The sequence below is a fragment of the Hippocampus zosterae genome, chromosome 16, assembly GCF_025434085.1.
Source record: "Hippocampus zosterae strain Florida chromosome 16, ASM2543408v3, whole genome shotgun sequence".
Classification (NCBI taxonomy): Eukaryota; Metazoa; Chordata; class Actinopteri; order Syngnathiformes; family Syngnathidae; genus Hippocampus; species Hippocampus zosterae.
In genome coordinates this window covers 19,706,402-19,731,827 of record NC_067466.1, presented here as the reverse complement: position 1 = coordinate 19,731,827, position 25,426 = coordinate 19,706,402, and the positions used below count along the sequence as shown (strand labels likewise).

The following is a 25,426-nucleotide window of genomic DNA, read 5'->3' as shown; positions in this document are numbered from 1 at the left end:
CCGGGGGCGCGCTTGCACAATGGTGAGGACAATGATTGCTAGCGGCCGTGAAAACATTTCATGTCACTCATTCACCACCAAACGAAGAAAAGAGAAAGAAGAAGGTCGGCGCGCAAGCCTTTGGAAAAGAGCCGCAGGCTGGACTCTGGTCTTCAAGTGGTCGGCGTTGACCTGGCGCAGCCTTCTGGGGCTCTCATTCAAAAACCTGGCTTGGTTTCTCACAGATGAACCCATCCCAGTGGCCCCAAGTGTCATCCAAAGACCACCAGAGAAAGAGAGAGAGAGAGAGAGAGAGAGAAAGAGAAAGAGCCTCGGAGGAGTCGCCATGCTCCTCTTTTGTTCGCTTGGTGTCGCCGTGAGTGAGTCGAGTTAGTCAAGTGCGTTCGTTTGTCAGGCGTCTGTCCGTCCTCCTCTTGGAGTCTGGAAAACCAGATGACGTGTTTCCGGTTGGAAGAGAGACGCTCCCAGGCCACGGACGACGAATACGTTCACCAATTGAATTTGGGGTGGCTTCGCGTCTCATTTTGTCGTCTATCTTCATGTCGAATCTATTTTGGAATGAATCGCTGTGCTGTTTAAGTCAGTTTCAAGGTTCACTATGGCGTTATCAAAACAACATAAAAACTAACCCCCCCCCACACGTGATCATAAAACACTCTGGCGACAAACGTTAGTAATCTCGCTCATAGACGTTTAAAAAATAAAATAAAAGCAATCGTGCGTCGTTGAGTTGAGGGGGAGCGGATGTTGTCGCGCGCATGCGCTGTCCAACCTTAAAGAAAATGGCGGCGCCCGTGGATTTGGAGCTGAAGAAGGTAATTGAGCGAACGAAGCCGCCTTCACGAGTTGGATCGCTTTCCAACACGTACACGAGGTGCACTTGTTCTCGAGACCCTCGATTCGAGCCATTCTCGACGTTGACGCCGGGTGAACACGCCTGCCTCGTCTCGTGTGGTCTCGCCGCTTCTGGGTTCGAATCTCCGCTCGGGCCTCCCCGTGTGGACCTTGCGCGTTCGCTTCGAAATTGGCAATGGAAGGGAACGGCACCGGTCGCGCGCGTCTACGAGACTGACTGGCCGCTGCGGTCTTCGTCTAAATATAATAATAATAATAATAATAATACATTTTATTTGTGGGCGCCTTTCTAGAAACTCAAGGACACCTTACAACAAGCAGTTAAAATCACGAGTACAATGTTAAAAAACTACATCAAATAAGATAAGAAAAAATACAACAAAATAAATAAATAAAACAATGGCTTTATGGTCTGAGTGAATAGGCTTGTCGAAACAGATGTGTTTTGAGGCGGGATTTGAAATGTGTTAATGAGGCTGTATTACGAAGGTCAGCGGGGAGTGAGTTCCATAGCTGGGGAGCAGAGCGACTGAAGGCTCTATTTCCCATGGTGACGAGGCGAGCAGGGGGGACAGAGAGGAGGACAGAGGAGGAGGAACGAAGAGAGCGGACAGGCGTAGGAATATGGATGAGGTCAGATAGGTATGGAGGGGCTAGGTCATGAATGGATTTGAATGTGAGTAGCAGGATTTTATATTGAATGCGGTGTAAAATGGGAAGCCAGTGGAGATGTTGGAGGACAGGTGTAATATGGTTTATGTATGGCGTGAGTGTGATAATGCGGGCGGCTGAATTTTGGACCAGCTGAAGCTTATGGAGGGTTTTTTGAGGGAGACCAAACAGAAGGGAATTACAGTAATCGAGTCGCGAGGTGACGAGGGTGTGTACAAGTATAGCAGTGGACTGAGGAGTGAGAGAAGAGCGGAGCCGGTGGATGTTTCGAAGATGATAATATGCAGAACGAGTGATGTGGTTGATATGTGAGGTGAAGGAGAGGGTGCTATCAAGGATGACACCCAGACTCTTGACCTGAGGGGAGGGGGAGATGGAAGAGCTTTCGAAGGGAATGGAGAAGTTGTTTATTTTGTTTAGATTGGATTTAGTGCCTATAAGGAGGAATTCAGTTTTATTGCTATATGCGACCGGTCCGTTGTTTCCTACGCGGATGTCCAAGTCCAGTCCTCGAGGGGCCGCTGCGCCCCCGTCTGTTGTGCGGCACACCCGAATCAAAACGATCGGCAAGCTCTGCGGAAGGCCCGCTCGTCATCCCGATCATTTGACTCGGGTGTGACACGCGACTGACCCGGTTACACGCCCCCCCCCCCCCCCACCGTCCGGTTTTGAATGCAAGCGCGCGTGTGGTTTGCGGGCGCCAGGCCTTCTCGGAGCTGCAGGTGAAGATGATCGACACGCAGCAGAAGGTGAAGCTGGCCGACCTGCAGATCGAGCAGCTGACGCACGTGCAGAAGCACGCCAAGCTCACGCACGCCGAGATCAGCACGCTGGGCGACAGCACGCGCATGTACGAGGGCGTCGGACGCATGTGAGTCGCCCGCCGCGCCGAGCCGCGCTGCCCGAAAACCGTCAGTCGCCTGACGCCTGCCCACGCGCGCCGCTTCAGGTTCATCCTGCAGTCCAAGGACGACATCGCGCAGCAGCTGAAGGTCAAGCAGAAGACGGCCGAGGAGAAAATCAAAGAACTGGAGGTGAGGCGCCTTTGTCAGCCCAACGCGCCAACGCGCGACGGGGCGTTTGGCGACCGCCTTCTAAAAAAGTGATGGGCTCATCCTAATTTTGTGAAACAATTTGACCCCCCCCCCCCAAAAAAAATAAAAACTGTCATGCGTTTGTGGCCTCCAGCAGAAGAAGGTGTACCTGGAACGCAGCGTCAAGGAGGCGGAGGACAACATTCGGGAGATGCTGCTGTCCAGGAGAGCTCAGTGAAAGCTTTTGGCCGCGTCCTGGTTTCATTAAAGCGTTCATTGTGTCACCGCCCGAGCGATTGGTCATTGATCAGCCCGGCAGCGGGGTGGGACGGCAAAGGCTTTTATTTCACGTGTCGCCGGCCTTGTTGACAAAGTTGATGGAGTAGGAGCCCGTGGCGGCGTCCTGGTTGACCTGGAAATTGTTGGTGGACAGGCCGAACGGTCGCAGGACCAGGTTCCCCAGGTCCTTCAGCTTACCTGCCGGGGTCAACAGAGGTCACGCTCAATCGCCGCTCGGAGAGGGGTGGGGGGGGGCACGCGGAGAGGCGCCTGCCGACCATTACCCAACATTTCTGCCTTCAGCTTCTCGTTCTTTTCGTGGATCTGCTGCGGTAGCCTCTGCGGGGACAGCGAGCGGTCGGCCTGGCGTTAGACACTTTCAATATTGCAACAAATAAAGGCAGCAAAGCACCACGTTTGTCTTCCCCGAGACTCCTCGACAGAGTTGCGTCAATAAAGCATCTTGCTTCGACTGGCTTGGGCGCAGGAACAAAAAGCAAATGGCGGCTGGTCCCGTCGACTTTTCCCGACTGGCCCCAATTTGACTCGGGCTCACCCGCGAGCCTCGCAAGTAGAAAATGGGAGGGATGGATCCGGCAAGCAAAGGGCCCCCAACTCACCGCGCAGGCCCGCCTGGCCGCCGTCTGCTCGGGGTCTCGCTCCAGAACCGCCTGGTAGTCGTCCAGCGCCTTTTCCAGTTGCTCCGTCTGCTCGTAGAGCTCCGCCCTCCTCAGCAAGGCCTTCACGTAGTCTGGATTCAGCTCCAGCGCTTGCAAGAAAGAAAGAAAGAAAAGTGACGGATGAGCCCGCCACCGCCGCCGCCGTTCGCAAACGTCGCTCACCTCTGGAGCAGTCGGCGATCCCGTCGTCCTTCCGCTCCTGGCGCGAGAGAGCCAAAGGTCTCGTGAGCGCGGCGGCGCAGGCGCGGGCGCAGGCGCGGGCGCAGGCGCGGGCGTCGGCGGCGCGTGTTGCATTTACCAGGTGCAGTCGGGCAGCGGCTCTGTTGGAGAACAAGACGGCTCGCTCTCGGCTGAAAGGGCGCGGACACAAACGCAGCGCCTGCGTGTAGCTTTGCTCCGCCGGAGACCAATCTGCAGCGACACACCGCACGCTGCTCAAAGCGTTCCGAGGCATGACACTGCCCGCGCGCTCGCTCGGGAATCTGCTCGCTACGTTGTGGCCGCGCTTGTACCAAAACCGAGACATTGACAATAGTGAAGCCCGACATTTTTTTTTTCCTCCGTGGGATATTTGGAGTTTCCTGAACGAACATTTGAGTTTTGGTTTACGACGATAATCTCGGCCTCTCGACGGGTCAAACTGGTGCGCGGCGTGACCGCGGCGGTGGAGCTCACCTCCGTTTTTAAAGTGGCGGTTTCCTTCCTCCTTCAAGGTGAGACTCTCTAGTCGTCGGCTCTGAGGTGACAGAAAGGCGAGCGCGAGGGCCGGTCAGCGTGTACGCAGGCGTTTGTTGACCCTTCGAGGTCGTCCGGCACTTTTACCTCCATCTCCGCCTCCGTCAAATTCTCCTCTTCCTCCTCCTGATGGTCATCTTCTGCCACTTCTCCTCCAAAGTCCTTCGAGTCGTCGTCGGAATCGTCCCCCGCCGGTTCTGTGCTCGTGTCGTCTGTCGGCCGGTGTCTCAAGTCCGCGTTCGGGCGTCGTCCGTCCCGGTCTCCTCGGTCCGGATGCTCCAAAGTCTCTTGGCAGTCAAAGAAGTCCTCGCGCTCCGCGGAGTCTTCCTCGCTGCGTTTCTGTTCAGCTGCTTGCCGGCTCATCCTCAACAAATGAACCAACGGAGAGGAGAACACACACGCACGCGCTTTTATTAAAGAGTAAACATTTGAAGGTAATAAGGCCGCGTTCACGACCCCGGAACCTTCCTGACCAAGACTACAATCGAGTCCTTGAACCTTGTAATACGACCGGAATTGCTTCGTTTCTTCCATCACCTCCCAACGACGGGCGACCGATAATTTTTTAATGTTACGGAGCAACAGGACTGAACATGATGTATTCGATTGCATGGAACCGAGACAATATTTGTCGTAAAGGCGGAATCATTTCATGCGGAATGACGATGTTGACAAACGGAGTCGACAGCTAAAGAGTCGAAAAAAGACGGGAAGAGCTGCTGTCGCCTTGTCAAGTCAAGGTTGGAAACGTCTTCATAAAGTGCCATTCGCGTGATTAAACGCAAACAAACGATTCCAAGTGGTCCGATTCGGTTGAATTACCTGATGAGAACGAGGTTCGGCTTCCATAAATTAGCCAAGACACTTCCGGGTTTTTCTTCTTCTTCGGTTGAAACAACGCGTGCACTTTGTGCCGTGCTCAACTGCGCTATCTAGAGGAACATATATTTCGATTATTTTTTTTACTCTGGTGTTAAAAAAAACTATTGTAAAGTATGCTAACCGTCCGTATATTCTTCACAAATTCCCGACAGAAAATCATTTACAAGAGCAAAAAAAAAAGGATCGACTCGAATTGGCGATGTCTTGAACATGTTTATTTTGAAACAATACGAGGCAACGGAGAGAAGCTACACAAATGGTGGCCTAGCGACCGTCACTTTTTCAATATTATTGCGGGATGTCAAATCGCCGAGTGGCTCGTTGAGTGTTGGGTTGCCTCTTGATGACTTGTCTCGCTCGGAGGCTAAAACGACACCTTTATTCAGGCAGTTTGTTTTGCCGACAGGGTTTTGGAGTAACGCAGTCGCTTCCGAGGTATTTGGTCACACACGGGACGGGACACGTCGCGGCCGGTCACGAAGTTGAAATGTCCCGTTGACGACAACAACAAGAAAAATCGGATTCATCCATTGTTTGTCAAAATAATCATGAGGGATCAACGATTAAAATAACGGCTAGTGGCAGCCGTAGATATTTGTACAACTTGTTCGACAGTGTCAAAGGCTTGAAAATTGACAACAGCCCCCCCAAAAACAAAACAAAACCCCTCTTTATCACATATAACTCTTTCTCCAGTAGCCGTAGGCCAACAAAACCAAAGTAACTCGTAGCATTTCTCTCCAGCTTTCACGCGCTCTCCGGATGAACAGTCTCTCTTCCCATTTTCTGTTTCCACTGACAACAGCAAAGAATACTGACAGCCGGCATAGGCTTGACTCCGCCCACCGCGGGGGCGTAGCCACAGGAGGCGTCGCCCGTCGCGATGATGTCGTTAAATTTCCTGTGAATTTTTGGACACGATTTACAATATGAACACGTTTGACCGTACGACGGGACGTACCGACTCTACAATAGTCTTCATGTACATATTTACACTTTTGTTGTCAGCCGGGGCGAGGGAGGAGGGAGACGCGGAGCGGGGCAGCGCCCCCCGAGGGATGCGAGGACGCTTGTGAGGAAGTAGGCCAGAAGGCTCACAGGATGGCAAGGTAAGAAGAGAGGAAGTCAGGCAGGCGGGAGGTGAGGAAGGTCGCGAGGTCAGAGGCGAGAAGCCTGCCCAGCTCACTTAAAGGTCAAGTTGGAGACCCCGAGCCCAGCCCACCCCTCCGGCGGCTTCCTAATAGGAGGCGAACAGGATGGCGGCAGACGGCACACAAATACACCGCTAACATGAGGGACTGGACCACAATGACGCTAGCGTGGTGCTAAGGTGACATTAGCATGGCAGAATTTTGACGCCACCTTGGCAGACGTGACGCAAACGGAAGCCAGCGCGAGGCTAAGACGTGACGCCACTGAGGAGAAACGAATGCGGCGACACATCATCGAGTCACGTCACTCACAGGACATGAATGTGACTTTAGCACGGTGCTGAAATGGCAGACATGACACTAGCTTGACGCTAAGGGGTTAGCGGGACCCCAATCCATACAAAGAGGAGGCTTGGGATTTCAAAGTAGGGTGAGGGTTTTAAATTTGAATTTCCAAAGCGGGTCAAGGGTACGTAAGAGTGAAATCGGGGTCCCGACCCTTTGACACAGACGATGCTAGCCTAGCGCTACCAGCTTTCCACGCCTTGGCCGGCGTGACGCGAAACCGGAACGAGCTTCCGGCCGCGTGGGCTGGCGATGTCGCTTCCGCGTTTTGTTTCCAGCGCTGCCTGCGAGCGCCACGCTGACCTCGGCGTCGTGGCGGTGATGTCATCAGGCGCCCGCGCGCGCGCAAGCTAGGTGAAGGAGAGGTGCGAGGCGTTGGAGGCCACGCTGGCGCTTCTGCTCATGCTCTGCTCGCCGGTCCTCCTCAAGGCCTGGGGGCTGTTCCTCACCCCGCCGGCCTCTCTCTGGCCCCCGCCCGGCGGGAGGTGGAGGCTCCAGGGGGGCGGCGCCCCGGCCATGGCGGGCTGGCCCCAGGGCGGCCGGGATCCGCCCTGCCGGTGGCGGCCGCCCTGCGGCTCCAGGGCGGCGTTGGCCAGGAGCATGTTGTTGAAGCCCAGCCTCATGGACTCGGAGTCGAAGGCTTCCGTCTCACGGGCCTGACGCTCCAGAAGCGAACGGATGCGCTCCAAACGCTCGTTCTGAAGAGACAGCATCTCCTCCTCGATCTGCGGGCACACACAGCGGCGTAGCGCGAAAGCTCAATGGGGCGCTCTGGCTTTCCCGTGTCTCCGCCTCCTCCCCGCTCGGGGTCACCTTGTGCTCCAGCAGCGCCCTCCGCAGGCTGACTCTCTGCTCCAGGTCGCGGCGCTCTTTGTCGTGCTGAGCGTCCGTCTGCATTTTGATTTTGCTCTGGTAGGCGTTGAGCAGTTCCAGCTCCTGCTGCAGCTGCACGCGCAGAAGCTGACATTCGCCTTCCTGCGCCTCATCCAGACGCAGCTGACACACACACATATCATGTCACGATAGTCCAGCTCTCTGGTGTCAACGGTGTCTCTTTTGGGGCGGCGGCGGTTTGCGAGTGCCTCACCGCCTGCGTGGAGAGCATGTCGTTGATGGAGTGGTCGTACTGCTCGGCCAGGATGGCCAACTTGCGGGTCTGCTCCTCCTTGAGCCTCTTGAGCAGCGCCTTGTGCTCGCACTTGGCCGTGCTCTCCAGAAGGTGGTTGCGCAGGGCTTTGTACTGCCGGGTCTGAGTCTTGCACGTCTCCTGGAACTGCTTCTTGATCTGGAGCTCCTTGGACTGGGGGCAAATCCGCTCGTTGGATTCGCAGTCGTTTTTTTTTTAAATTGGGGCGGGGAGGGTGCACCCTACCTTGAGGCTCTTGGGCTGTTGGCGAACCTCCATAAAGTGCTTGCGGCGCAGCTCCCGCTCCCTCCTCTTGTTGTACTCCAGCTGGTTGGTGAGCTCGGTCTGGTGCTGCGTGCGGATGAGCTCGGCGCGCGCCTTGTGGATGGCGGCCAGCTGCCGGAACTCCAGCTCCTGCATGGACTCGTGATGCCGCAGGAGCGTGGCGTGCTCCAGGTCCCTCTGCGTCTGACGCTTGTTCAGCTCCTGGGGAGGGCAACAAAAATGGGTCTCGGCCGGGCCGGACCACCCCCCCCGCCCGACATCTCTTTGCGTTGAAGCAACCTCTCGGGCGAGGTCCTGCTCCACGTTGTGGCGGGCGACGAGGATCCTGCGCTTGAAGCGCCGACATTCCAGCTCCAGGTACTGTCGCTGCCTCCTCAGCAGGTTGGCTTCCTCCTCGGCCTGGAAGCGGACACGCGGCGTCACAAACGTCACGGCGGCCGTCGAGCCATCAACCAGTCTTCTTTCGTCTTTTTTCGGGTGTCTCGAGAGGCGCTTCCAAATAAATCAAATGTCTTCTTGATATTCTGAAAAGGCGCCAGACCTGGAAGTGCTGGATGTTCTCCTTCTGCTTGGACAGCCACTCCTGCTTCTCCTTCTTGGGGGTGGACTGGTTCTCACTCAGCTCCTGCGGGAGGCGGCATTGGCGCCGGCCGGTGAGAGACGACGAGGCGCGGGAGGAGAACGGGCGGGCCGTGGCAAACCTCTTTGAGCTGCTCCTTGCGCAGCTTGTACTCGCGCTTCTGCGACTCCAGGAAGCCGGCCAGCTCCTTCTTCTGCTGCAGCTGGATGTGCTGCTGGAACTTCTTCTCGTCGGTGGCGAAGGTCTTCAGCTGCGCGCCGACACGTGAGGTGAGCGGGCGCGGGGCCACCCGGCGACGGCGACGCCCACTTACGTCCTTGTCGAGCGAGGCGTGGTGCTTCTTGAGCAGCTTGTCCATCTCCTGCGCAAAGCTGGCGCGCTGGCCCTCCAGCTCCTTGTCCAGACGCAGGCGGTGCTCGTCCGTCTCGGCCTTCAGCTTGTTCTCCAGCGCCAGCAGCTGCTTCTGGTGCTGCCGCCGCATGCGCTTGTAGCCCGACATCTGCTCGCGCAGCTCAGAGTCCTGCTCGTGCTCCTGCATCTGGCGCGTCACCTGCAAATTGCGTCGGAAAGAGGAGACAAGAAGACGGCGGGCTCAGGGGGGGGCGGGCTTGGCGCGCACTTCGTCTTACCAGGGAGGCGGTGCGGATGGTGGCAAAGTGCTCCCGGTTGCGCTGATGCTTCCTGGGGTGCGCCGCCGCCGCCACCGACGTCGAGACCGGAGCCTCCGCCGGCCGTCCGCCCGAGAAGGCCCCCTCCTCTTCATCCTGGCAACGCCACGCGCCCGCTCAACGGCAAAACCGGGGGCAAAATTGCCTTTCGGAGGACGGCGGCGGCGCTCACGGCTTTGAGGTGTATGACGGAGCTGTTGGACACGACGCTGCGCTCGCCGTCCGCCGGCTCGGGCTCGCCGCGGCCGTCGTCGTTGAGGCTGTTGACGGAGCTGCTCTGCGAGCTGGCGCTGATGGACATGCTGGGGATGGACTGGTTGCTGCCCACGCTGTTCACCGTGCCGGCGCGCCCGCCGCCCGCCTCCGCCTCCTGAACGCGCACCCGTCAGACGCAAAAAAAAAAAAAAAGAATCAAGGCCGGCGCCGCATCTTTCCCCACCTCGTCCGGGTCGGGCGCTTCCGGCGCCGCTCCGTTGTGGGCCTCCTGCAGGAGGAGCTTCTTCATCTTGCGGTACTGCAGGTTGTCCAGCTCGCGCACGGCGTCCTTGGTCCTCATGATGAGGTCCATCAGGACTGAGCCGGGACGCTGGCGCCGCATGAAGGCGTGCTGCCGGACCAGAGGACCAGAGGAGAAGGTGACTTCTTTTCTTTCACGTAGCGCCAAGACCTGCTCGCAACCGTCGGTGCTCTTTGGAAATGGGACATTGTCATTGCAAAAAACAAAACTAGCTTTCGGGCTGCTTTTTGCGGGCGTCATCAAAAACGAATCCAGATCTGGACGGATACAAATCAAGCCAGTTTGTTGCTAAAAGTGGCCACGTGTCTTGTGTGGCTTCAAAAAAACAAAACGGAAGACACATTTGGTGGTTTTTGAATTTAAAAACAAACAAACAAACACTTTTGTCCCCAAACGTGCATCCCCCCCCCCACTGTGAACACAACCCGCTGCTATTTCGTTTACCCTTACATAAGACAAACGTCTCCCATTTGTGTGTGTGTGTGTGGGGGGGGGGGACTTGACGTGACGTGACAGTGTCAGTGGTGTGCGCCTTACGCCCAGCATGTCGTACGAGTGCGGCCGCTCCTGCGGGATTTTCTGAAGGCAAGAGTCGATGAAGTTGTGGAAGTAATCGCTCCTGCCGCAGTGACAGCATTTCAGCGCAGGACCAAAAGCTTTTCGGGCAGAGGCGCAGGTCGGCGCAAGGCCGCCCGCCCGCTTCTTTTTTGCCGTACGTACCATTCGCTGGACTGCAGCGCGGGACTCTCATTCTGCGCGATGTGATATAAGGCACTCATGGCGTTCATGTTGAACAAGGGCGGCTTCCTCTCGGCTGCGACGGCCACAAACCACCACCGGGCGGCGTCATTCGGCGCACTTGCAAACAAACAACCAACCCCCCCCCCCCCCCCCCCCCACGGGCAACGCTTACCGAGTTCGATGCAGGTGATCCCCAAAGACCACACGTCCACCTTGCCGTCATATTGGCCCTCGTCCATGGCCAGGATCACCTCGGGCGCCATCCTGGGGGTGGGGGGGCAAAAAAACGCGACGTGACCCGAGCCGAAAGTGAAAAGGCTCACTTATCGCATCAAAACGCGACTCGTGACAATCGACCGCGTTTGTGTTTTGGGAGCGGCCGGATCGTCACCGACCAGTAGGGCGTCCCCACAAAGGAGTTGGCGGGCGAGGCGATGGAGGCGGAGCCAAAGTCGGCCAGCTTGACCTGTCCCGGCTCCGTCAGCAGGATGTTTCCCGCCTTCACGTCCCTGCCGCAGGGGACCGAGGCGTTAAAGGGGGCGGTGTGGGGGGGGGGGGGGGGGGGGGGGTGTTGGACGAGGGCGGGGCGCCACCTGTGGATCATGTTGTGCGAGTGCAAGTAGGCCAGCCCCTGCAGAGCGCCGTGCGTAATGGCGGCGATCTCCACTTCCTGCAGAGGCTTCTTGTGAACTGCAACACACGAGCGGGCGTCAGTCGTTCATCCGAGCCACGCCCACATTTTGTGCGTCCCCCCCCCCCTTCCACTCGCTTCCGTCTCTCTCTGCACGGCAGGCCGACAACGAGGCGCTCTAAATTGGATTTTGGCGCAAGCGGGCAGCTCACCTTCCAGGAGGTCCGAGGCCGAGCCCAGGCAATACTCCATCACCAGCTGTGCAACACACACACACACACGTGAGCGCCGGAAACGCTTTTTCGGATTTCCGTCATCGCCACGAAGCAAAAATAAAAGAATAAAAATAAGCATGCGTTGTGAAGAAGGCGCCTCGATGTGTGGCGGCGAGGGACGTGGAAACGGCGAGACTGACCCAGGCGGTGTGCTCGCGCAGGTAACACCCTTTGTACTCGATGCTGTTGGGGTGGCGGATCCTCTGCAGGAACTTCACTTCCTTGATGATGTCCTGCCATTTCTGGGGAGGCCAACAAGCGACACTTACTTACCAATCGCACACACCGAGGCAATAACACGGGACGAATGGCGAAAAGTGTTGTTGCGATGTTGCATTTGTGTGGCGAGCGTGCCGCCTCACCTCGTTGGACTGCTTGCCGCTATACGACATCTTCTTGATGGCCACCACCTCGTTGGTGCGCACGTCGTGTGCCTGCGCCGCAACAAAAGACAAACCAACTGAAACTTTTTGTTACTGGCACAGTTCGGTTGCTAGCAAGTCAGCTAGCTTGTTGTCTTGCTGCATTGGGGACTTTGTCCATCGCTTCGTTTAGTCGTGACTTTCGGCAACTTGTTTTGGATGAAAATCTCGAGCTGGACCTACAAAGTAGACGGCGCCGAAGCTGCCGTGGCCGATCTCGCGCAGGTCCGAGAAGAGTTTCTCGGGGTCTTCCTTGAAGAAGAGCTCGGCCACCTCGGGGTCCTTCAGGCTCCCCGCTCGCACCGTCGACGGCATGGCGAGGCCCGGCGGGGCGCGCCGCCGCCAGGACCTCGCGAGACGCCGAAACCGCTGAGCGACACCGGAGCGGCCCCGACCTCATCGGCGGGAACGTCTGCCGGGACAAAAAAAACAGCAAAGACGTCACAATGGCGCAACGACGGTCGCGCGGGAATCGGACGCGATTTGTTCCGTTCCGTTTGCCAATAAATGACCTCGAGTTATTCGATAAGAAACGGCGTTGGCGGGAGGTGCGGCTCTTATTTCTGTCCACCGGGGAGGCCGTCCTCGCGTTTTGCCGTTGGGGGAGCGGCCCGGGGAGCGACGCGAGCGTTACAAAGGTACATGGCGGCGACCTTTGCGATCGGATGCTTTGCTTGCTTGTCCGCATGGACAAGAAGAAAGAAAGAAAGTCCATCCCGTTGTCTTGAGAAGCTCTTCCGGAAGAGGGCAGCTGAAGAGGACCGCGGCCGTTTGGCCCGTTTGAGTCGCTCCAAGCCTCCCCGGCGGCAGATTTGTCCGCGCTTCTCTTTGCGTCCGTCTACTCTGGAATTTTGGCCTGACTGACGCCGGATGACTTTGACGGCAGGCGAAAAACAAAGTCAGCGGGCATTTGGAAAAAAACAAAACATTTCCATACTGGAGCGATCATCTCGGCCGCCTGACGACCACACGGAACGCGCCCGACACGCGTCGCTGCGTCTCTCCGGCGAGGCGACGCAAGCAACATGCCTTGAAACGTGAGCAGGTGTGGGATGAAGGCTCGTTTCCCACGTCCGGGAATGATGGGGGGGGCGCTTCACCTTGGCCGCTCGAAGCAGACTGCGAACAGGAACCGTTCGTTTAAGAAGTGAGCAATGCGCTTCATGTGAAGCACCGCAGAAATCGATCCAAGGGAATCGCAACACTTGCACTCAAGTGCTTCTATCCAAACATGAATCGGGGGATGGGAGGGGGGCGCATTTTGCTTGGCCAGCCCCAAGTGGACCTTCGGCTCTTCCCTCACAAGGCCGGCTGCTTTTGACAACAACCCCCCCACCCCCACCCCCCGGCGCTCGCTTTCTCTGCTCAGGCGAATTGTAAGCAGGCAAACGTAGCCGTTAGCACAACACCGTCAATGGCCGCATTTTGGCCCCTCGCGCGTCGTCGCGCAACAACGCAGACGGTCGCACGGCACGCAACGCCAATCCAAACGTCAGCCGACCCGCGCCGGGGGTCGCCCCGAAAGCTGTCATCGGCTCAGAGCGCGACGAGAAGCGACTCGGGCTCATCCGGCTAGCCGAGGCACTTAGCATCCGCGCTAACCGCTAGCCGCGCGGGACCCACCTGGCGGAAGGCGAATCCCCGCGGCGAGCGGCGGGCGCCGCCGCCGGAGAAACGCGGCCGACGACGAGACGAGCCAGCGTCCTTGCAGGGAATCCGAGCTTGGAGCCTTAGCCGAGCCGACGGCTAACTATCACAGCCGCGGGTAACCGGAGCGCATCGGGGAGCTAAAGGGGGGGAGGGGGGTGGGGGTCGGTCCTTCGGCGACTGACCCCCGGTCCGAAGCGGGCAGCTTGGGCCTTCGTGCTGCCTCCGAGAGAGAGGCACTGTTGTGAACGACAAAGTCGCGAGAGGACTAACGGACTGGCGCAAGGGGGAGGCGGGGGAGGATGGGGGCGAGGCAAGGAGGCTCTCGGATGCGCTGGCGGGTGGCCAGGAAGCAAAAAGGACACCCCAAATCATTTCCATTAAAACGCTGGAGGGGCTTTAACACCCCCTTGCCGTACTTATTTGAGCCCGGAGTCGGGTTTGGAGCCAGCGGTGGGGGTTGAACTTGCGGTTTGTAGGTTGGCTTAGGGCTTGCAAGTAGCCAGAGTTAGAGAGTGTGAACGTAGGCTTTGTTTCCAACGTTGGGGTATCAAAGGGGTACTTTGATGTTATTTAGGGTGCTTGAGGTGACGAGATCCATTTTCGACATCCCATGACCTCAACCCCACCCACTGGGAAAAGAAAACTCGGTTTTCTATTCAAAACAAATAAAAATGCTTCTCTTATTTTGGGGCTAGTCAATGTCATGTTTACTTTCCCTGTCCAAAAGATTCCAAAATGGATTCTCACAGGTTTGGGGTCACATTCATGGTGTCAAAGTTTGGAAAATGTTGATCTTGGACTCATTTTATTTATACAGCAAATAAAAAGAAGAAAAAAGTCCATTTGGAAGGGGTGTTTTGACTTTTTGACAGCCACTCCATCATCTATCACAGCATCACCATCATCAGCGTGAAGCTTTTAATGACACATCAGGAACACGGGAGCCGTTTGGTAAACGTTCGCAGCCACAAAATACAGAAGAAAAGCGCAGAGCACGACACACCAGCGGAAAACAAAAATCGCAGTCCAATAAATAAACGACAACACTCGGCTGGACCGCAAAAGCTGAAACAAAAACGTGCACTTTGCGCGCCCAATCTCGGGAATCGGAAGCTCAACGTTTGTCGTGAGAAAGCATCACACACCTTTTGCCGTTTGGAAGCAAACGGGTCTTCTTCAAAACCGAGACCCAACGTCGCGTCGGCGTCCATCCAATGTCCACGCTCGCCTTTGCCAAAATGCGCCACTTTGGATTTCAAGCATCAGGAACAACGGCTTCACTTTTCAAACCCTTGCGAGTGAAGTCAGCACTTCCTTCGAGGCAGGAAACACCTGCACGCGCGCGCGCGCTAGCTAGCTGGCAGGCCAGAGCGCAGCGCGGGGGCCGCCGCCGCCGCGCGCACGCACGGGCTTCTCCGTCGCGGTGCGCCGTTTGGTCGTCAAATGGCCACGCCGGCCGCCCGGCGCGCACCTTCGCACACACGTCATCCGAGGAAGAGGAGGCTGAGGAGGACGGGACGGGACGGGGGCCGCCTTCCCGTCCGTGGCGCCGCAAGTGCCGCCGTGGGTGCCTTCATCCCACCTTGGCCCAGCTGAGGAAGGCGGGGATCTCCCGGACGGGGACGTTGCGCGTCAACGCTTTGACGCGCAGGTTGCGGTCGTCCGTGAGGAGGACCACCTGGCGATGGAGGCGCACCGTCCCCCCGTCTAAAAAAGGGAAAGCAGACACACGCGTCATCTTTGGGGCATTAGCGCACTTTGATATTGGTCCCATTTACATTGTCATTCCGTGCGATGAAAATGTTTCAATTCCATTTTTATCTCTTGATTTTTGTTTTACTCAAAGTGCGCAATAATTCTTCGCTGTATGACCGATTGGCGTATGTCTATCGTACGATAGTCGTCCATCCATCCTTTTGATCTTTCTTTATTTGACCGACTTTACTCGAGCATATATTTTCATGGCCGCTTAGTTGAGAATATCTGGGATAGGCTCCCGCCCGCCCACGACCCATTCGGCGCTTCGGCTAACAAGCGGACAGAAGACCGGCAGCCGCCCCTTTGCCAAAAGGGGCGCGGTTGCTGACAGAGACCACCAGGTGGCGACAAAGCGCAGAGACAAGGTGCCAAGTGAGAGCCGCTTGTGCCTTTGCCGAGGAAAATGGCCACGTTGTCAACACTGACTTGGATTTTTTTTGGGGGGGGGGTGGGGGGGGGGGGGGGACTAGCCGCTCTATGCCGGCAGTCATACTGTTCGCGGCACACGAGCGGGAATCCGCAACAAACAAGAATGACGTCACGCCGCCAAAGTGCGGTCCACATCGACAAGCTCCCAAAGACGTTTCCTACTTCTGTGGTCGGGCATCAAGTCCTCGGCCTTGTCCTGGCAGTAGTGGAGGCAGCAGGACAGGATGACGTCATCGTTGTTGCCCTGACAACGACAATCAGATTGGTGCCAATCAGGATCAAAGTAAGAAGCCGACATTCCTTTTGGCCCCGACGAAATCCGGGCCGTCGATCGCGAGAGCCCAAACGCGCAAAGGTCCGAGTTGACTTTGCGTCGCTGACCTGCTGTCCGGAGGTGTCTTCGCTGCGGAAGGCGATGGACTCCAGCTGGGTCCCCCTGCTGGTGAGCGCCCGCAGTCGCGGCTCGCGCGCCTCGAAGGCCCGCTCCAGGAACAGCACGGCCTGGCGCGCCTTCTCCTGCACGCCGCGCACGTGCGCCGCCGCGTGTCCTCCTCCTCCTCCTCCTCCCGAAGCGTCCTGGCCTTTCGCCAGGCCGTCCAGCTCCGTGATCACTGCCGCGGAAAAACCACAAAAACGCCGGATCGTGGACAAGGTGCACAGTCAAATGGACACGGAGCTGCTCAAAACAACTCGGTATGCCCGAGGAACAAAGTATGTCATTTTTCAAAGAGCCCCCAAAAAATCGATGCTCCCGACGATTGCACTACTGTCTGTCCACATTTGTTTGCGTTATCCCCGCCGCACCATACAGGAAAACGATGACAAAAAAAAAAACCATTTCAACGTCAGGTGAGAATTTTACCAATGAGCGGCACCACCACTACGTAGCTTCCACATTGGAGGAGCTTCTTGAGCGCCACCAGGTGGTCGATGAAGCCGTTGGTGTCGGGCACCAGGAAGACCGGTCGCACCTCCAGTTGCAGCTGCCCGCTCGTCTGCAGCACCGCCTGGCGCAAAAACAAAACAAAACGCGCATTTGGCAGCTCAATAAAACACGACACACTGACTGCCAGACTTTTTGGCGACTTTGGTTGGTAACTTTTAAACAATAATCACTAAATGTATTTTTTGAACAGTAATCGCTAATTTTGCTCATTTTGTTTGCCGTTAGTCACTTTAAAAAAAAAGAAAGTCACTAGATTTGACCGGTGAGGCTTTCATTAATTTTTTAAAATCGTTTTGGTTTTTTTTTGCCTTGGGCGTTTACTTGTATTTTCTGCCGGCGCTTCTGCTGCTGCACCAGCTTGTTGGCGAGGGCGTGGCGCCGGGCCTTCAGCTGCCTGATGTCGCTCTCGTCGTCTCCCGCCGCCTCCTCCGCCTCGCCGTCGTCGTTTTCCTCGCCTTCCGACACCGACTCTACGATGACATCATCGGCCTGCGAAAAGAGAAAAAATGGCTTCAATTGACCAGCACCACGGCCGATAATACGCCGATGAGTAACTTTTTTTTGTTGTTGTTGTTGAAAATTCGGGGGGGGGGTTTTGTCAGTTGGCGACTAGTTTGAAAATGTGAAACGAGGTGTCAGATGTGACACACACATGATCGACACACCATTTCCTTTTCTTGGGCTTTTCTTTCCACAGGCGTGGAAATCACCTCTTTGTCCGAAAGCGAGTCCGGCCTGGCGCCGGCGTCCGGAGGGGCCGGGGGGGGCGGCGCCACCGAGACGTATTTGCCGCCCTTGAAGGCCAGCAGGGGCTCTTCCTGTCCGCACAGCGCCTCCAGGAAGTACTTGAGCACCGTCACCCGCTTGCAGTCGGCGGCTTGGGCCTGAAGGCAAAGAGCACGCCAGGTGGGACTCCGTCTCCGCCGCGGACGCGCGAACTCCGGGGGGGCCTACCGCGTCGGCGCGCCGATCAACGTAGCAGGGCTCCTGCGGCGCGGCCAGCAGGGGGACGAAGCCGGCGAGGAGCCTGTCCTCCTTCAGCTGCAGCACCGTCAGCTCCTCGTCGCCCTCCACCTCGTCCGTGTCCACTTTGTAGAGCGGCACCTCGCCGTGGTCCACGCGCGCCAGCACGTTGCACAGCCGGGCCAGGCACCGCCACACGTCCGGGCTGTCGCTGCGGGACCAGGGAAGGAGGGCGTGTCGGGGAAAGCGGCCGGCCGGGAGGAAGTGGCGGCGCCGGCGGCGGCGGCGGGGAGACGCGGCGCTCACTCGATGCCGCAGGGCGGCGGGTTCCACTGCTCCGGGTGTCCCAGCATCCAGTCGGACCAAACCTTGATGCTCGGGAGGAGTTCCCGCAGGTCCGCCGGGAAGCGCGAGACCCTCAGCGGGGCCTCCGGCTCGTCCCCTTTGTCCTCCCGCTCGACGTCAGACGCGGCGGCTGAGGAATGCGCGCGGCGAAATGAAAAGGAAAAGCGTACCGGCGGATTGGAAGGCCGCATCCATTTGGACACCGGCGCGCAAATCGGAGCTCTTCACGCTAACTGTTAGCAAGTCGACGCGAGTCGCTGGTTCCAAATATGCAACAAGCCGTCAAAGTGCCGCCCGAGCGGGTCGGCATTCGCAATTTGTGCTCCGAAGCCAAAGCAAACAACATTTGGAAGGAAAGAAACGGGACCCCAAGGCGACGGGCAAGGTGGTACCTGCGGGAATGTCGCCGAGCATCTGCGCGCAGTGTTCCACCATCAGCGCAAACATGGCCAGGCCCAGCGCCGTGCTCTGCTCCTGCAGCATCGGACGACGCCCTTCGCCCCCTCCCCCTCCTTCTTCATCCACACCCCCGCCTGATGACGCGCACGCGGGTCACGTGCGCTCAAAGGCTACGCGGCGGCGTTGGGACGCGCGTTACCTCGACTGAGGGCGTTGTGTACGGTGAACATGTTGATGGTGACGATCTGCAGCAGCTGCGTGGCGCCCAGGAGGGAGGGGCCGTGCTGGAGCAGCGCCCGGAACTCCTGCACCACCCGACGGGACACTCTCGGGAAGGACTCCATCCTGCGGCCGCGCGAGAGAAACGTCGGCTCATTTGCAGATACGTTTGGACTCATCCGGCACGGCCGGCGTCTCGATCGGACTCGGACTCACCCCACTTTGGTGAAGAGCTTTCCGTGCGCGTGCAGGAAACTGAGGATGAATCGCCTGTTGAGCTGGGGAAAGAAAAGAGAGCAGAAGAAAAAGGCAGCGCTCAAAATGCACTCTTTGATGTCTACAGTCACGCCAGCTGGGGGGATTTGTGTGTCTTTGACATGGCAACTTGCCCGTGAGATTTCAATTTCCCAACGCGAGGTCATTTACGTTCCCCCCATGTGCGTCGAGGGAACACGCACGGAACTTACCTCGCCGGCGCCGAGGCCGCCCAGCTCGCCGTTCTGTTCAGAGTCGCCGGCGCGTCCGCCGGGGCGCAGCCAGACCTCGGAGCGCGCCCCGTCCTCGGGCCCGGCGCGGCCCCGGACGGCGGGCCCCCGGGAGCCGGCGTCCCGCTCGTCCTGCCTCCTTCGACGCTCCAGCTGCTCCGTCTTGCGCTTGGCCTCCTCGAAGAGGCTCATCAGGCTCTCCCTGGCCGTCAGGATGGGATTGGAGGCCGCCAAGCTGCGCATGTAGTAGTAGACGGCGTCCAGCTTGCGCTTCTGTGGGAGGGGGAGGGGGGGGGGGGGCGTGTGAACGCTTGCCGATCAACGGCGCTCTAAAGCTCGGCGTTGGGTCACTCACGGTGTAGACCGCCAGCAGGGCCAGCTGGTTGTAGGGGCGGCCGTTTTTGGGGGCGATCTGCTGGGCTTTCAAGTACCAGCTGAGGAAACGTCATTCAACAACGTGAGCTGCTAGAGAAAGACGTGGCCCGACACTCGATGACGAAGGACGGGAACGGCTTGCGACGATCCAACCCGGCCCCAAACTAGCAAAACGACGCCTTGATGGCATGGTTAGCCACTTGCCAAAAAAAAAAAAAAAACGGGGGGGGGGGGGGGGGTCGTCAGACAACAAATCATTACATGTATCATCGTTAAGTACACAACGAGTGTAAACACGAACGAAGGCTAAACATCGGCTCTTGGGTAGCAACGTGCTATTTTGCTATTCACAGTAGGAGAGCAGTGGAAGTGGGGCCTGGGGGGGGGACAAAAGCCAACAACAACAAGAAGAATGCTGGCTCGGTACCTGCGGGCCTTTCCAAAGTTGGCCGAGTCGCTGGCTTGTTCCCGGTAGCGAGCGATGTCTCCTTGACAGATGAGACAGCGCTGGGCGCTGATCAGAGCGTACTTCACCTGAGGGAAGGCAAAGGGCCACGCTTCAAATCACCCCGACCGGCGACGCCACGCGGCCGCTCCGGCGTACCGTCTTGTGCAGCGGGCGCGCCCTGACGGCCACGCCGTCCATGTAGTCCTCCAGTTGAAAGCCGTAGACCGTCTGCAGCTTCTGGAGCAGAGCGTCAAAGAAGAGCGCCCCCTGGAAACGCGGCACGCGGGCGCCGGGTCAGCCCCCGAAACTCAATTTGGAAGGGCCCGTGGCCGTGGCGCGGCTCACCTCGTCCAGCAGCGCCAGCAGCACGTTGCGAATGAGCGGCGGGTCGTCGGCGGCGCCGGCGGCGGGGGGGTCCTTGAGCAGCTGGCGGAAGCGCTCGATGACCTGGTAGAAGACGTTCTTCCACAGCGCCTGGTCCACGCTCTGCGAGTCGGCCAGCTCGATGTCGCTCAGGACCACGCGCTCGTACGCCTCCAGCAGCTCCGCCCTGGCCGGCGGCGACGCGTCCAAACGGGATGTGAAACCGGCGAGGCTCCGTCGCGAGAGGCGGCCGACGTGAAACCAACCTGAGGCGGGCCATGCGCTCCAGTCCGTCGGCGCTGATTCCATCGCGGGACAGCAAGTTGCCCAGCTGAACTTCCAGCGAGTCGGCCGCCCGCAGCGCGCGGCACAGCTCGCCTCGGGCGCGCCGCTCCGCCTCCTCCGACGTGGGCTCGCCGCCCGGCCGGGCGTAGCCTCTGTGCGAGTGAAGCGGCGCGTACGCCCCGTCGGCCGCCTGCCGCGGCGGCGCCGGCGGGAAAGGGTGGCGCTGGGCGGCGGGCGGCGGGCAGCGGTAGGGGTCGTCCGACTTCTGGAACTTGTAGTAGGCCGAGGCGGCGGGCGGCCCCCGCGACGCCGGAGGGCTCCCCCCGCCCACAGCCGGTTCGTCGTCCGTGTCCAGAAAGTGCAGCTGTCCGTGCGCCGCCTGCGGGAGCGAGCGTCGACCGGCGGGGGTCAGCGCCGGTTTCTGCTCGGGATTGTTGGGGTCCCACAGGCGCCTGGCGCCCCCGCCCCGCCCCCCTCGGGCGGCGGGGGCGGCTCCTCCGAAAAGCCTGCGCTGGCCCGATTCCGCCGGCTTGGGACCCGGCAGCACCAGGATACCTGCCGGACACACGCCGAGCTTACCATTTGCCCCGAGATCCGTTTGCGTTTTGGACGCCGCGGCGCGTCGCTATGACGCCATTTGTCATCTTTTGCTTTGGTTGGCGACTGGCCGTCGCTCGCTAGCAGATTTGGCCAAAAATGACGGCTCAAAAATCTTCACGCAATGTTTTATGTGGATTTGAGGGGGGGGGGTCCTCAGTCAGTATTGGTGGGTTATCAGAATGTTGGGAGGAATTCTTTTGGAGCAAACTATTTCAATGGACGGAGACGGCGGCCAAAGCACCTACGTACCCCCGCCTCGGCCCCGAGGAGCCGGCCCGTGTTTGTGGGGGTCCCCGGAGGCGGCCCGGTTCTTGTCCAAGGAGCCCCCGAGCGGTCCTCGCCTTCCGCCGTTGCCTCCGCCGCGGGCCTCCCCGGCTCGCTCCGTCCGGGGCGCGCGCTCCTCGTTCGCCGGTTCGCTCGTCACTCCTCCTTCCCCGGAGTCGTCCGAAGACCCGCGGCCGGCGTCCCGGCCGGCGCGGCGCCATCCGCGGGCTCCCCTCTGCGGGCGCTCGGGCCCGTTGACGGCGTCCGGGCCGGCGGCGCTGCCGGCCGAGCTGCTGCTATACGTGCGGCGGCGCGGGCGGCGGATGTCCGACTTGGAGTAGCGCTTGGAGGCGGGCGCGGCGCCGCCCCGTTTGGCGCGCTCGCTCGACGCCGGAGCGCCTGCGTCGGCTTCCCCGCCGCCGCCGTTCTTGACGTGGCCGCTTCTTCTGGCGCGCTGGCTTCCCTCGTTGGGATGGGTCTCTCCCAACGGAGGGGCCCCGTCGCTCTGGCTTCTCTCCTTTTCCCATTGGCGGGGCCCCGCCATGACACTCTGGCTTTTCTGCTCTCTCCGGCGCCCGTTCCCCCTCTTGGCCGCGTCGTTGCGTCTTTCCCGAGCCGCGGTTTTGCCGCCGCGTCCGGCTGCGTCCTCGCCGTCTTCGCAGAAGGCGTTCTCCTTGACGCTGAGTTTTTCCACGTTGCTCAGCAGCTTCTCCATCGTGTTTTTTCCCGCCGCCCGTCGAATGCTCTCCTTGAGTTTTGCTTTGTCGTCTTTGTCCTTCCCCTTTGGCCGTCTTTCGCCGGCGTCGGGGTCGTGAGTCTTAGCCGGCTCCGGCGCCCCGTCGCAGTCTTTCCCCGGCGCGGCGCGGCGGCTTCCGGGCCGGTAAAATTCCCGGTCGGGTTTGCGGGCTTTCTTCGGCCCGCCGGCTCCGACGGGCTCCCGGCTCACGCCGTGCTTTTCCGGAGCGGCCTCGCTGTTGACGTCGTCGCCTGGCATCCTGTCGTCGGCGTGCGGCGGGAGGTTCTTTTCGCCGTTCCTGGGTTTGGGATCGCGCGGGCCGGACGGGGGGGTCGCGCGGCGGTCGCTCGGCGCATTTTCCACCTCCTCGCTGTCGCGGTGCCGGCGCCCCTGTCCGGGCACTCGCTGGTAGCGCTGCAAGTCGGGACGCCGCCGGTGCTTGTTGGGCGGGTGATCGTCCTCTGCGCTCCAAGAAAGAAGGCGCACAAAAATGAAAACATGAAACGGGACGTTTTCTGGAGTCAAATACAAACAAACAAGAACAATTCAGTCAATCCTAATTCCTGCTCGTCCTATCACGCGATTCTGGTGCTAAGGCTAAAAGTCCTTCTGTTTAACTTGCGTTTCAAGTTCCTTTATTTTATTTTTTGCTACATCAACACTTCTTCGAATGTATATATATATATATATATTGACTGACTTTCATAACATTTGCCTGTTGGGAAAATAGTCGCGCAGTTGGAAAATCTTCACGTTTACAATCAATAAGAAGGCTTCCACTGCTCCGCTTGGGTTGGTAGTTGCCAACCAGTTGGGCAAACTCTCTTTCTCCCTTTTGTTGTCATCGTGACGTCAATCACAAGGCTTATCGTTTAAGTGCACTTTGGAAAAGTCTGCATTCTTTCGCTACGCACATCCTACTGTCGCTCACCGTTGTGTACTATTGACAGTCGCAGCGACGCTTGAAAGAAAAGCAAAGGAAAGGAAAGGAAAGCGCGGTGCTATCGCTAGCGTTAGCCACATGAGCACCAACGTTAGCCACGGCGCGAGCACGTCGAGCAAGTGCGCGCGCGTTCCTCGCGGCGCCGACATACGAGCAAGTTGGACGTTTTTAAGCTTTCCGACGCTCTCGTTGTGTGTTCACCTCGGTCGAGTGAACAACCGGACGCTCGAAGTTCGGCGGCCGAGATTCGCACTCGGTCCAGCTGCTCCGCCATCTTGGTCAGGCTCCACGCCAGCGGCAGCAAAACAACATCAAGCGCGGCTACGGAGGCCGCTACGGGACATCGCCGGGCCCAGCCTGACGTCATCTCCTCTCGCAACCGTTGCTGCGCTTTTACCTTTGCGTGTTGGAAAGCGCAGCTTTGTGCGAGGCTCGTGTCATTGTGCCGAAATGTTTGACCTTGTACGCAATTCGGCTGTTTGAATGCAGCAACACCGCGTGAGATATCACACATAAAGATACGGGCGCAAATAACTCTCATCTGACACATTTTGTCAGCATCATGGCGATGCGGAAAACACATTTCGCTTTTGGGAATGGCCCCAACGGTCGTGCCGACTTGAAGTCGCTGTGAGTTTGCCGTCAAATCCGCTAGGTGTCGCCTCTTTGAAACGCCGCTCGGCGTCGCATTCCCGCGCATTCCGCTCGGTCACGGCTGCGGGTGACGTCACGCTCCTCGGTGTCGGCAGAGTCGGGTGACTGGTCGCGGGTGCGCAAAAGATTCTCGCTACTTTGTGCGCCTCCGGTTTGCCATGAGCACCGGGACTTCACGAGTTGAACCTGCTGATGCTGCCGTATGGAAAAGAAAAAAAAATCATAACGACGTCATTTCTTTAGCTACATGCTAAACATTGCAATCATATTGATATTGTAACACTCAACGCATATAAAACGTATTTTTCCAATATCGTGCAGCCCTAATATAGTGTATATACACATCTCCACCACAGCACATCTCCAACTTCCCCAATGTTTCCCATCAAAGAGGCACGTGTGACTTTGGGCCAAGCGGCGACACGAATATTATGCCACTAGATGGGCTCCTTGACTTTGTTGTGATTCCGTTGCCATGGTGATCAACAGGCAAGGCGGCATCAACAGGCGTTAAAGACCGCGACGGCGCCCGTCGTTCCCGACATCCTCTCGCCATCTTCCTTTTGTGTCTGCGCCACTTTTTGGGATGTTGCGTCTCTGCAGTGAGTGTGCGTGCGTGCGTGAAGGGGGACACACACACAGGAAGTAAGGCGTGTGTGAGCGCGTGCGTGAGAGAGCGTGAGGGCGGGGGGGGGGGGTGCCATGCCGGATGTCGTGGGTGTGTGTCTCGCTCTGTGCGTGTGTGTGTGTGCGCGTGCGTGTGCGCTGCAGCAAAATGCAGGTGAAGCACTGTAGGATGATGACACACATGCGCGGGAGGGCGGGGTGAGGAGGGGGAGGAGGAAGAAGAGAGCCGCTGTGAATACAAATGAGAAAAAAGCGGGGGCAGACTTTTTTGCAGGTGAATCTCATAATGCCGCCAAAGGGGGCTTTCACCGGCCCGCCCAATGGCAACCCCCCACCCCACCCACCCCCACAGCGATGATGCCTACGCACGGGCGTGATGTGGGAGGACACGTTGAGGAGGAGGAGGAGGTGAAAAGTGAGATGGAGGAGCTTCGTGCCGCTCGGGCCAGAAGAGAAGTCGTGAGCCAGCCACAAAGTTGAAGCTGCCACCGGAGAAAAACATCCGTATCGGCAAACAAACTCAAGCATCCGTCACGCGGCGTCGCTCGGATGCCACCGCGCCGCGCCGCCCCGCCTCGGCCACCCGGCGGCGGTGTAAGGCAGACGGACAAAAATATCCCGTGGCGTGAGACGCCTCGACTCCGCCCCTTTCATCGGTACGCCGGTCATCGTAGTCGCTGCTCGCAGAGAATAAACAATATACCAGCGTGAGGACCGTCATGTTGTTTGTCTGCATGTGTTGCCGAGCCGTTTGTGTTCCATCTGTTAGTTGGATGGTAAAAACGCCACACCGCGGGTGCCCATTTGGCGCTCGTGTTTAGCTAGCGGACGAAAATACAGGAGGTGTGTGTGTGGGGGGGGGGGGTTCCTTCTGGGCCAGGAGGAAACTTTGGCTGGGGGCGGCCCCCTAACATTGAAATGATGGAAAAACTCCCTAGTTGGGGCGACGCGATCCGTTAGCCCACCGGTGGCGTTTTGCGTTGCACGTCAGCACGAAGTCTTCAGTGTGTTGGTGGTGCCGGAAGGCTGTGACGTGCGCGCGCGCGCGCGGCTAAAGAG

At 58.5% G+C, this 25,426-nt stretch overlaps 4 protein-coding genes across 5 annotated transcripts; 1 reads left to right on the top strand and 3 right to left on the bottom strand.

Moving 5' to 3' along the window:
• Positions 1-650: 650 nt before the first annotated feature.
• Positions 651-18,257, top strand: pfdn1 (prefoldin subunit 1). 2 transcript variants are annotated; one of them, XM_052047066.1, is made up of 5 exons: positions 651-815; positions 2,232-2,398; positions 2,477-2,561; positions 2,716-2,799; positions 18,248-18,257. In XM_052047066.1, exons 1-4 carry the CDS (start codon positions 759-761, stop codon positions 2,797-2,799), a joined length of 393 nt encoding a protein of 130 aa, XP_051903026.1. In that variant the 5' UTR covers positions 651-758; the 3' UTR covers positions 18,248-18,257. The 2 variants fall into 2 exon arrangements, with proteins under 2 accessions (XP_051903026.1, XP_051903025.1); XM_052047065.1 differs by lacking the exon at positions 18,248-18,257 and having other exon boundaries at positions 2,716-2,850.
• On the bottom strand, positions 2,886-5,172 carry ttc1 (tetratricopeptide repeat domain 1). Its single transcript, XM_052047056.1, has 8 exons — positions 5,078-5,172; positions 4,343-4,619; positions 4,196-4,256; positions 3,819-3,931; positions 3,683-3,719; positions 3,461-3,609; positions 3,125-3,179; positions 2,886-3,038 (listed from the first exon to the last, which is right to left on the bottom strand). The coding sequence occupies exons 2-8, from the start codon at positions 4,616-4,618 to the stop codon at positions 2,908-2,910; spliced, it is 822 nt and encodes a 273-aa protein (XP_051903016.1). The 5' UTR covers position 4,619; positions 5,078-5,172; the 3' UTR covers positions 2,886-2,907.
• On the bottom strand, positions 5,701-13,845 carry LOC127588350 (serine/threonine-protein kinase TAO1-like). Its single transcript, XM_052047033.1, has 21 exons — positions 13,502-13,845; positions 12,062-12,290; positions 11,819-11,890; positions 11,597-11,698; positions 11,394-11,439; positions 11,144-11,240; positions 10,946-11,059; positions 10,723-10,814; positions 10,530-10,623; positions 10,347-10,428; positions 9,732-9,899; positions 9,465-9,662; positions 9,254-9,388; positions 8,938-9,174; positions 8,746-8,874; positions 8,586-8,669; positions 8,324-8,443; positions 8,006-8,245; positions 7,721-7,933; positions 7,447-7,629; positions 5,701-7,358 (listed from the first exon to the last, which is right to left on the bottom strand). Exons 2-21 carry the CDS (start codon positions 12,191-12,193, stop codon positions 6,984-6,986), a joined length of 2,913 nt encoding a protein of 970 aa, XP_051902993.1. The 5' UTR covers positions 12,194-12,290; positions 13,502-13,845; the 3' UTR covers positions 5,701-6,983.
• On the bottom strand, positions 14,350-23,481 carry smg6 (SMG6 nonsense mediated mRNA decay factor). Its single transcript, XM_052047025.1, has 19 exons — positions 23,288-23,481; positions 21,393-22,604; positions 20,525-21,098; positions 20,241-20,445; positions 20,052-20,162; positions 19,875-19,981; positions 19,428-19,506; positions 19,055-19,345; positions 18,804-18,865; positions 18,568-18,713; positions 18,362-18,502; positions 17,931-18,099; positions 17,616-17,835; positions 17,372-17,545; positions 16,983-17,150; positions 16,578-16,722; positions 16,097-16,326; positions 15,878-15,959; positions 14,350-15,235 (listed from the first exon to the last, which is right to left on the bottom strand). Exons 1-19 carry the CDS (start codon positions 23,451-23,453, stop codon positions 15,102-15,104), a joined length of 4,416 nt encoding a protein of 1,471 aa, XP_051902985.1. The 5' UTR covers positions 23,454-23,481; the 3' UTR covers positions 14,350-15,101.
• Between the last annotated feature and the right edge of the window lie 1,945 nt (positions 23,482-25,426).

Excerpts from the sequence above, each read along its gene's own strand:
- pfdn1 (XM_052047066.1), top strand. The coding sequence starts at position 759 with ATGCGCTGTCCAACCTTAAAGAAAATGGCGGCGCCCGTGGATTTGGAG. Across the intron at positions 2,399-2,476 it reads TACGAGGGCGTCGGACGCAT|GTTCATCCTGCAGTCCAAGG; the intron begins GTGAGTCGCCCG and ends GCGCCGCTTCAG. Across the intron at positions 2,562-2,715 it reads AGAAAATCAAAGAACTGGAG|CAGAAGAAGGTGTACCTGGA; the intron begins GTGAGGCGCCTT and ends TGTGGCCTCCAG.
- ttc1 (XM_052047056.1), bottom strand. The coding sequence starts at position 4,618 with ATGAGCCGGCAAGCAGCTGAACAGAAACGCAGCGAGGAAGACTCCGCG. Across the intron at positions 4,257-4,342 it reads TGACGGAGGCGGAGATGGAG|AGCCGACGACTAGAGAGTCT; the intron begins GTAAAAGTGCCG and ends CTGTCACCTCAG. Across the intron at positions 3,610-3,682 it reads GATCGCCGACTGCTCCAGAG|CGCTGGAGCTGAATCCAGAC; the intron begins GTGAGCGACGTT and ends CTTTCTTGCAAG.
- LOC127588350 (XM_052047033.1), bottom strand. The coding sequence starts at position 12,193 with ATGCCGTCGACGGTGCGAGCGGGGAGCCTGAAGGACCCCGAGGTGGCC. Across the intron at positions 9,663-9,731 it reads AAGCGCCCGACCCGGACGAG|GAGGCGGAGGCGGGCGGCGG; the intron begins GTGGGGAAAGAT and ends GTGCGCGTTCAG. Across the intron at positions 7,359-7,446 it reads GGGCGCTGCTGGAGCACAAG|ATCGAGGAGGAGATGCTGTC; the intron begins GTGACCCCGAGC and ends GTGTGCCCGCAG.
- smg6 (XM_052047025.1), bottom strand. The coding sequence starts at position 23,453 with ATGACGTCAGGCTGGGCCCGGCGATGTCCCGTAGCGGCCTCCGTAGCC. Across the intron at positions 17,546-17,615 it reads TTGATCGGCGCGCCGACGCG|GCCCAAGCCGCCGACTGCAA; the intron begins GTAGGCCCCCCC and ends CTTTGCCTTCAG. Across the intron at positions 16,327-16,577 it reads AGTGGTGGTGCCGCTCATTG|TGATCACGGAGCTGGACGGC; the intron begins GTAAAATTCTCA and ends TTTCCGCGGCAG.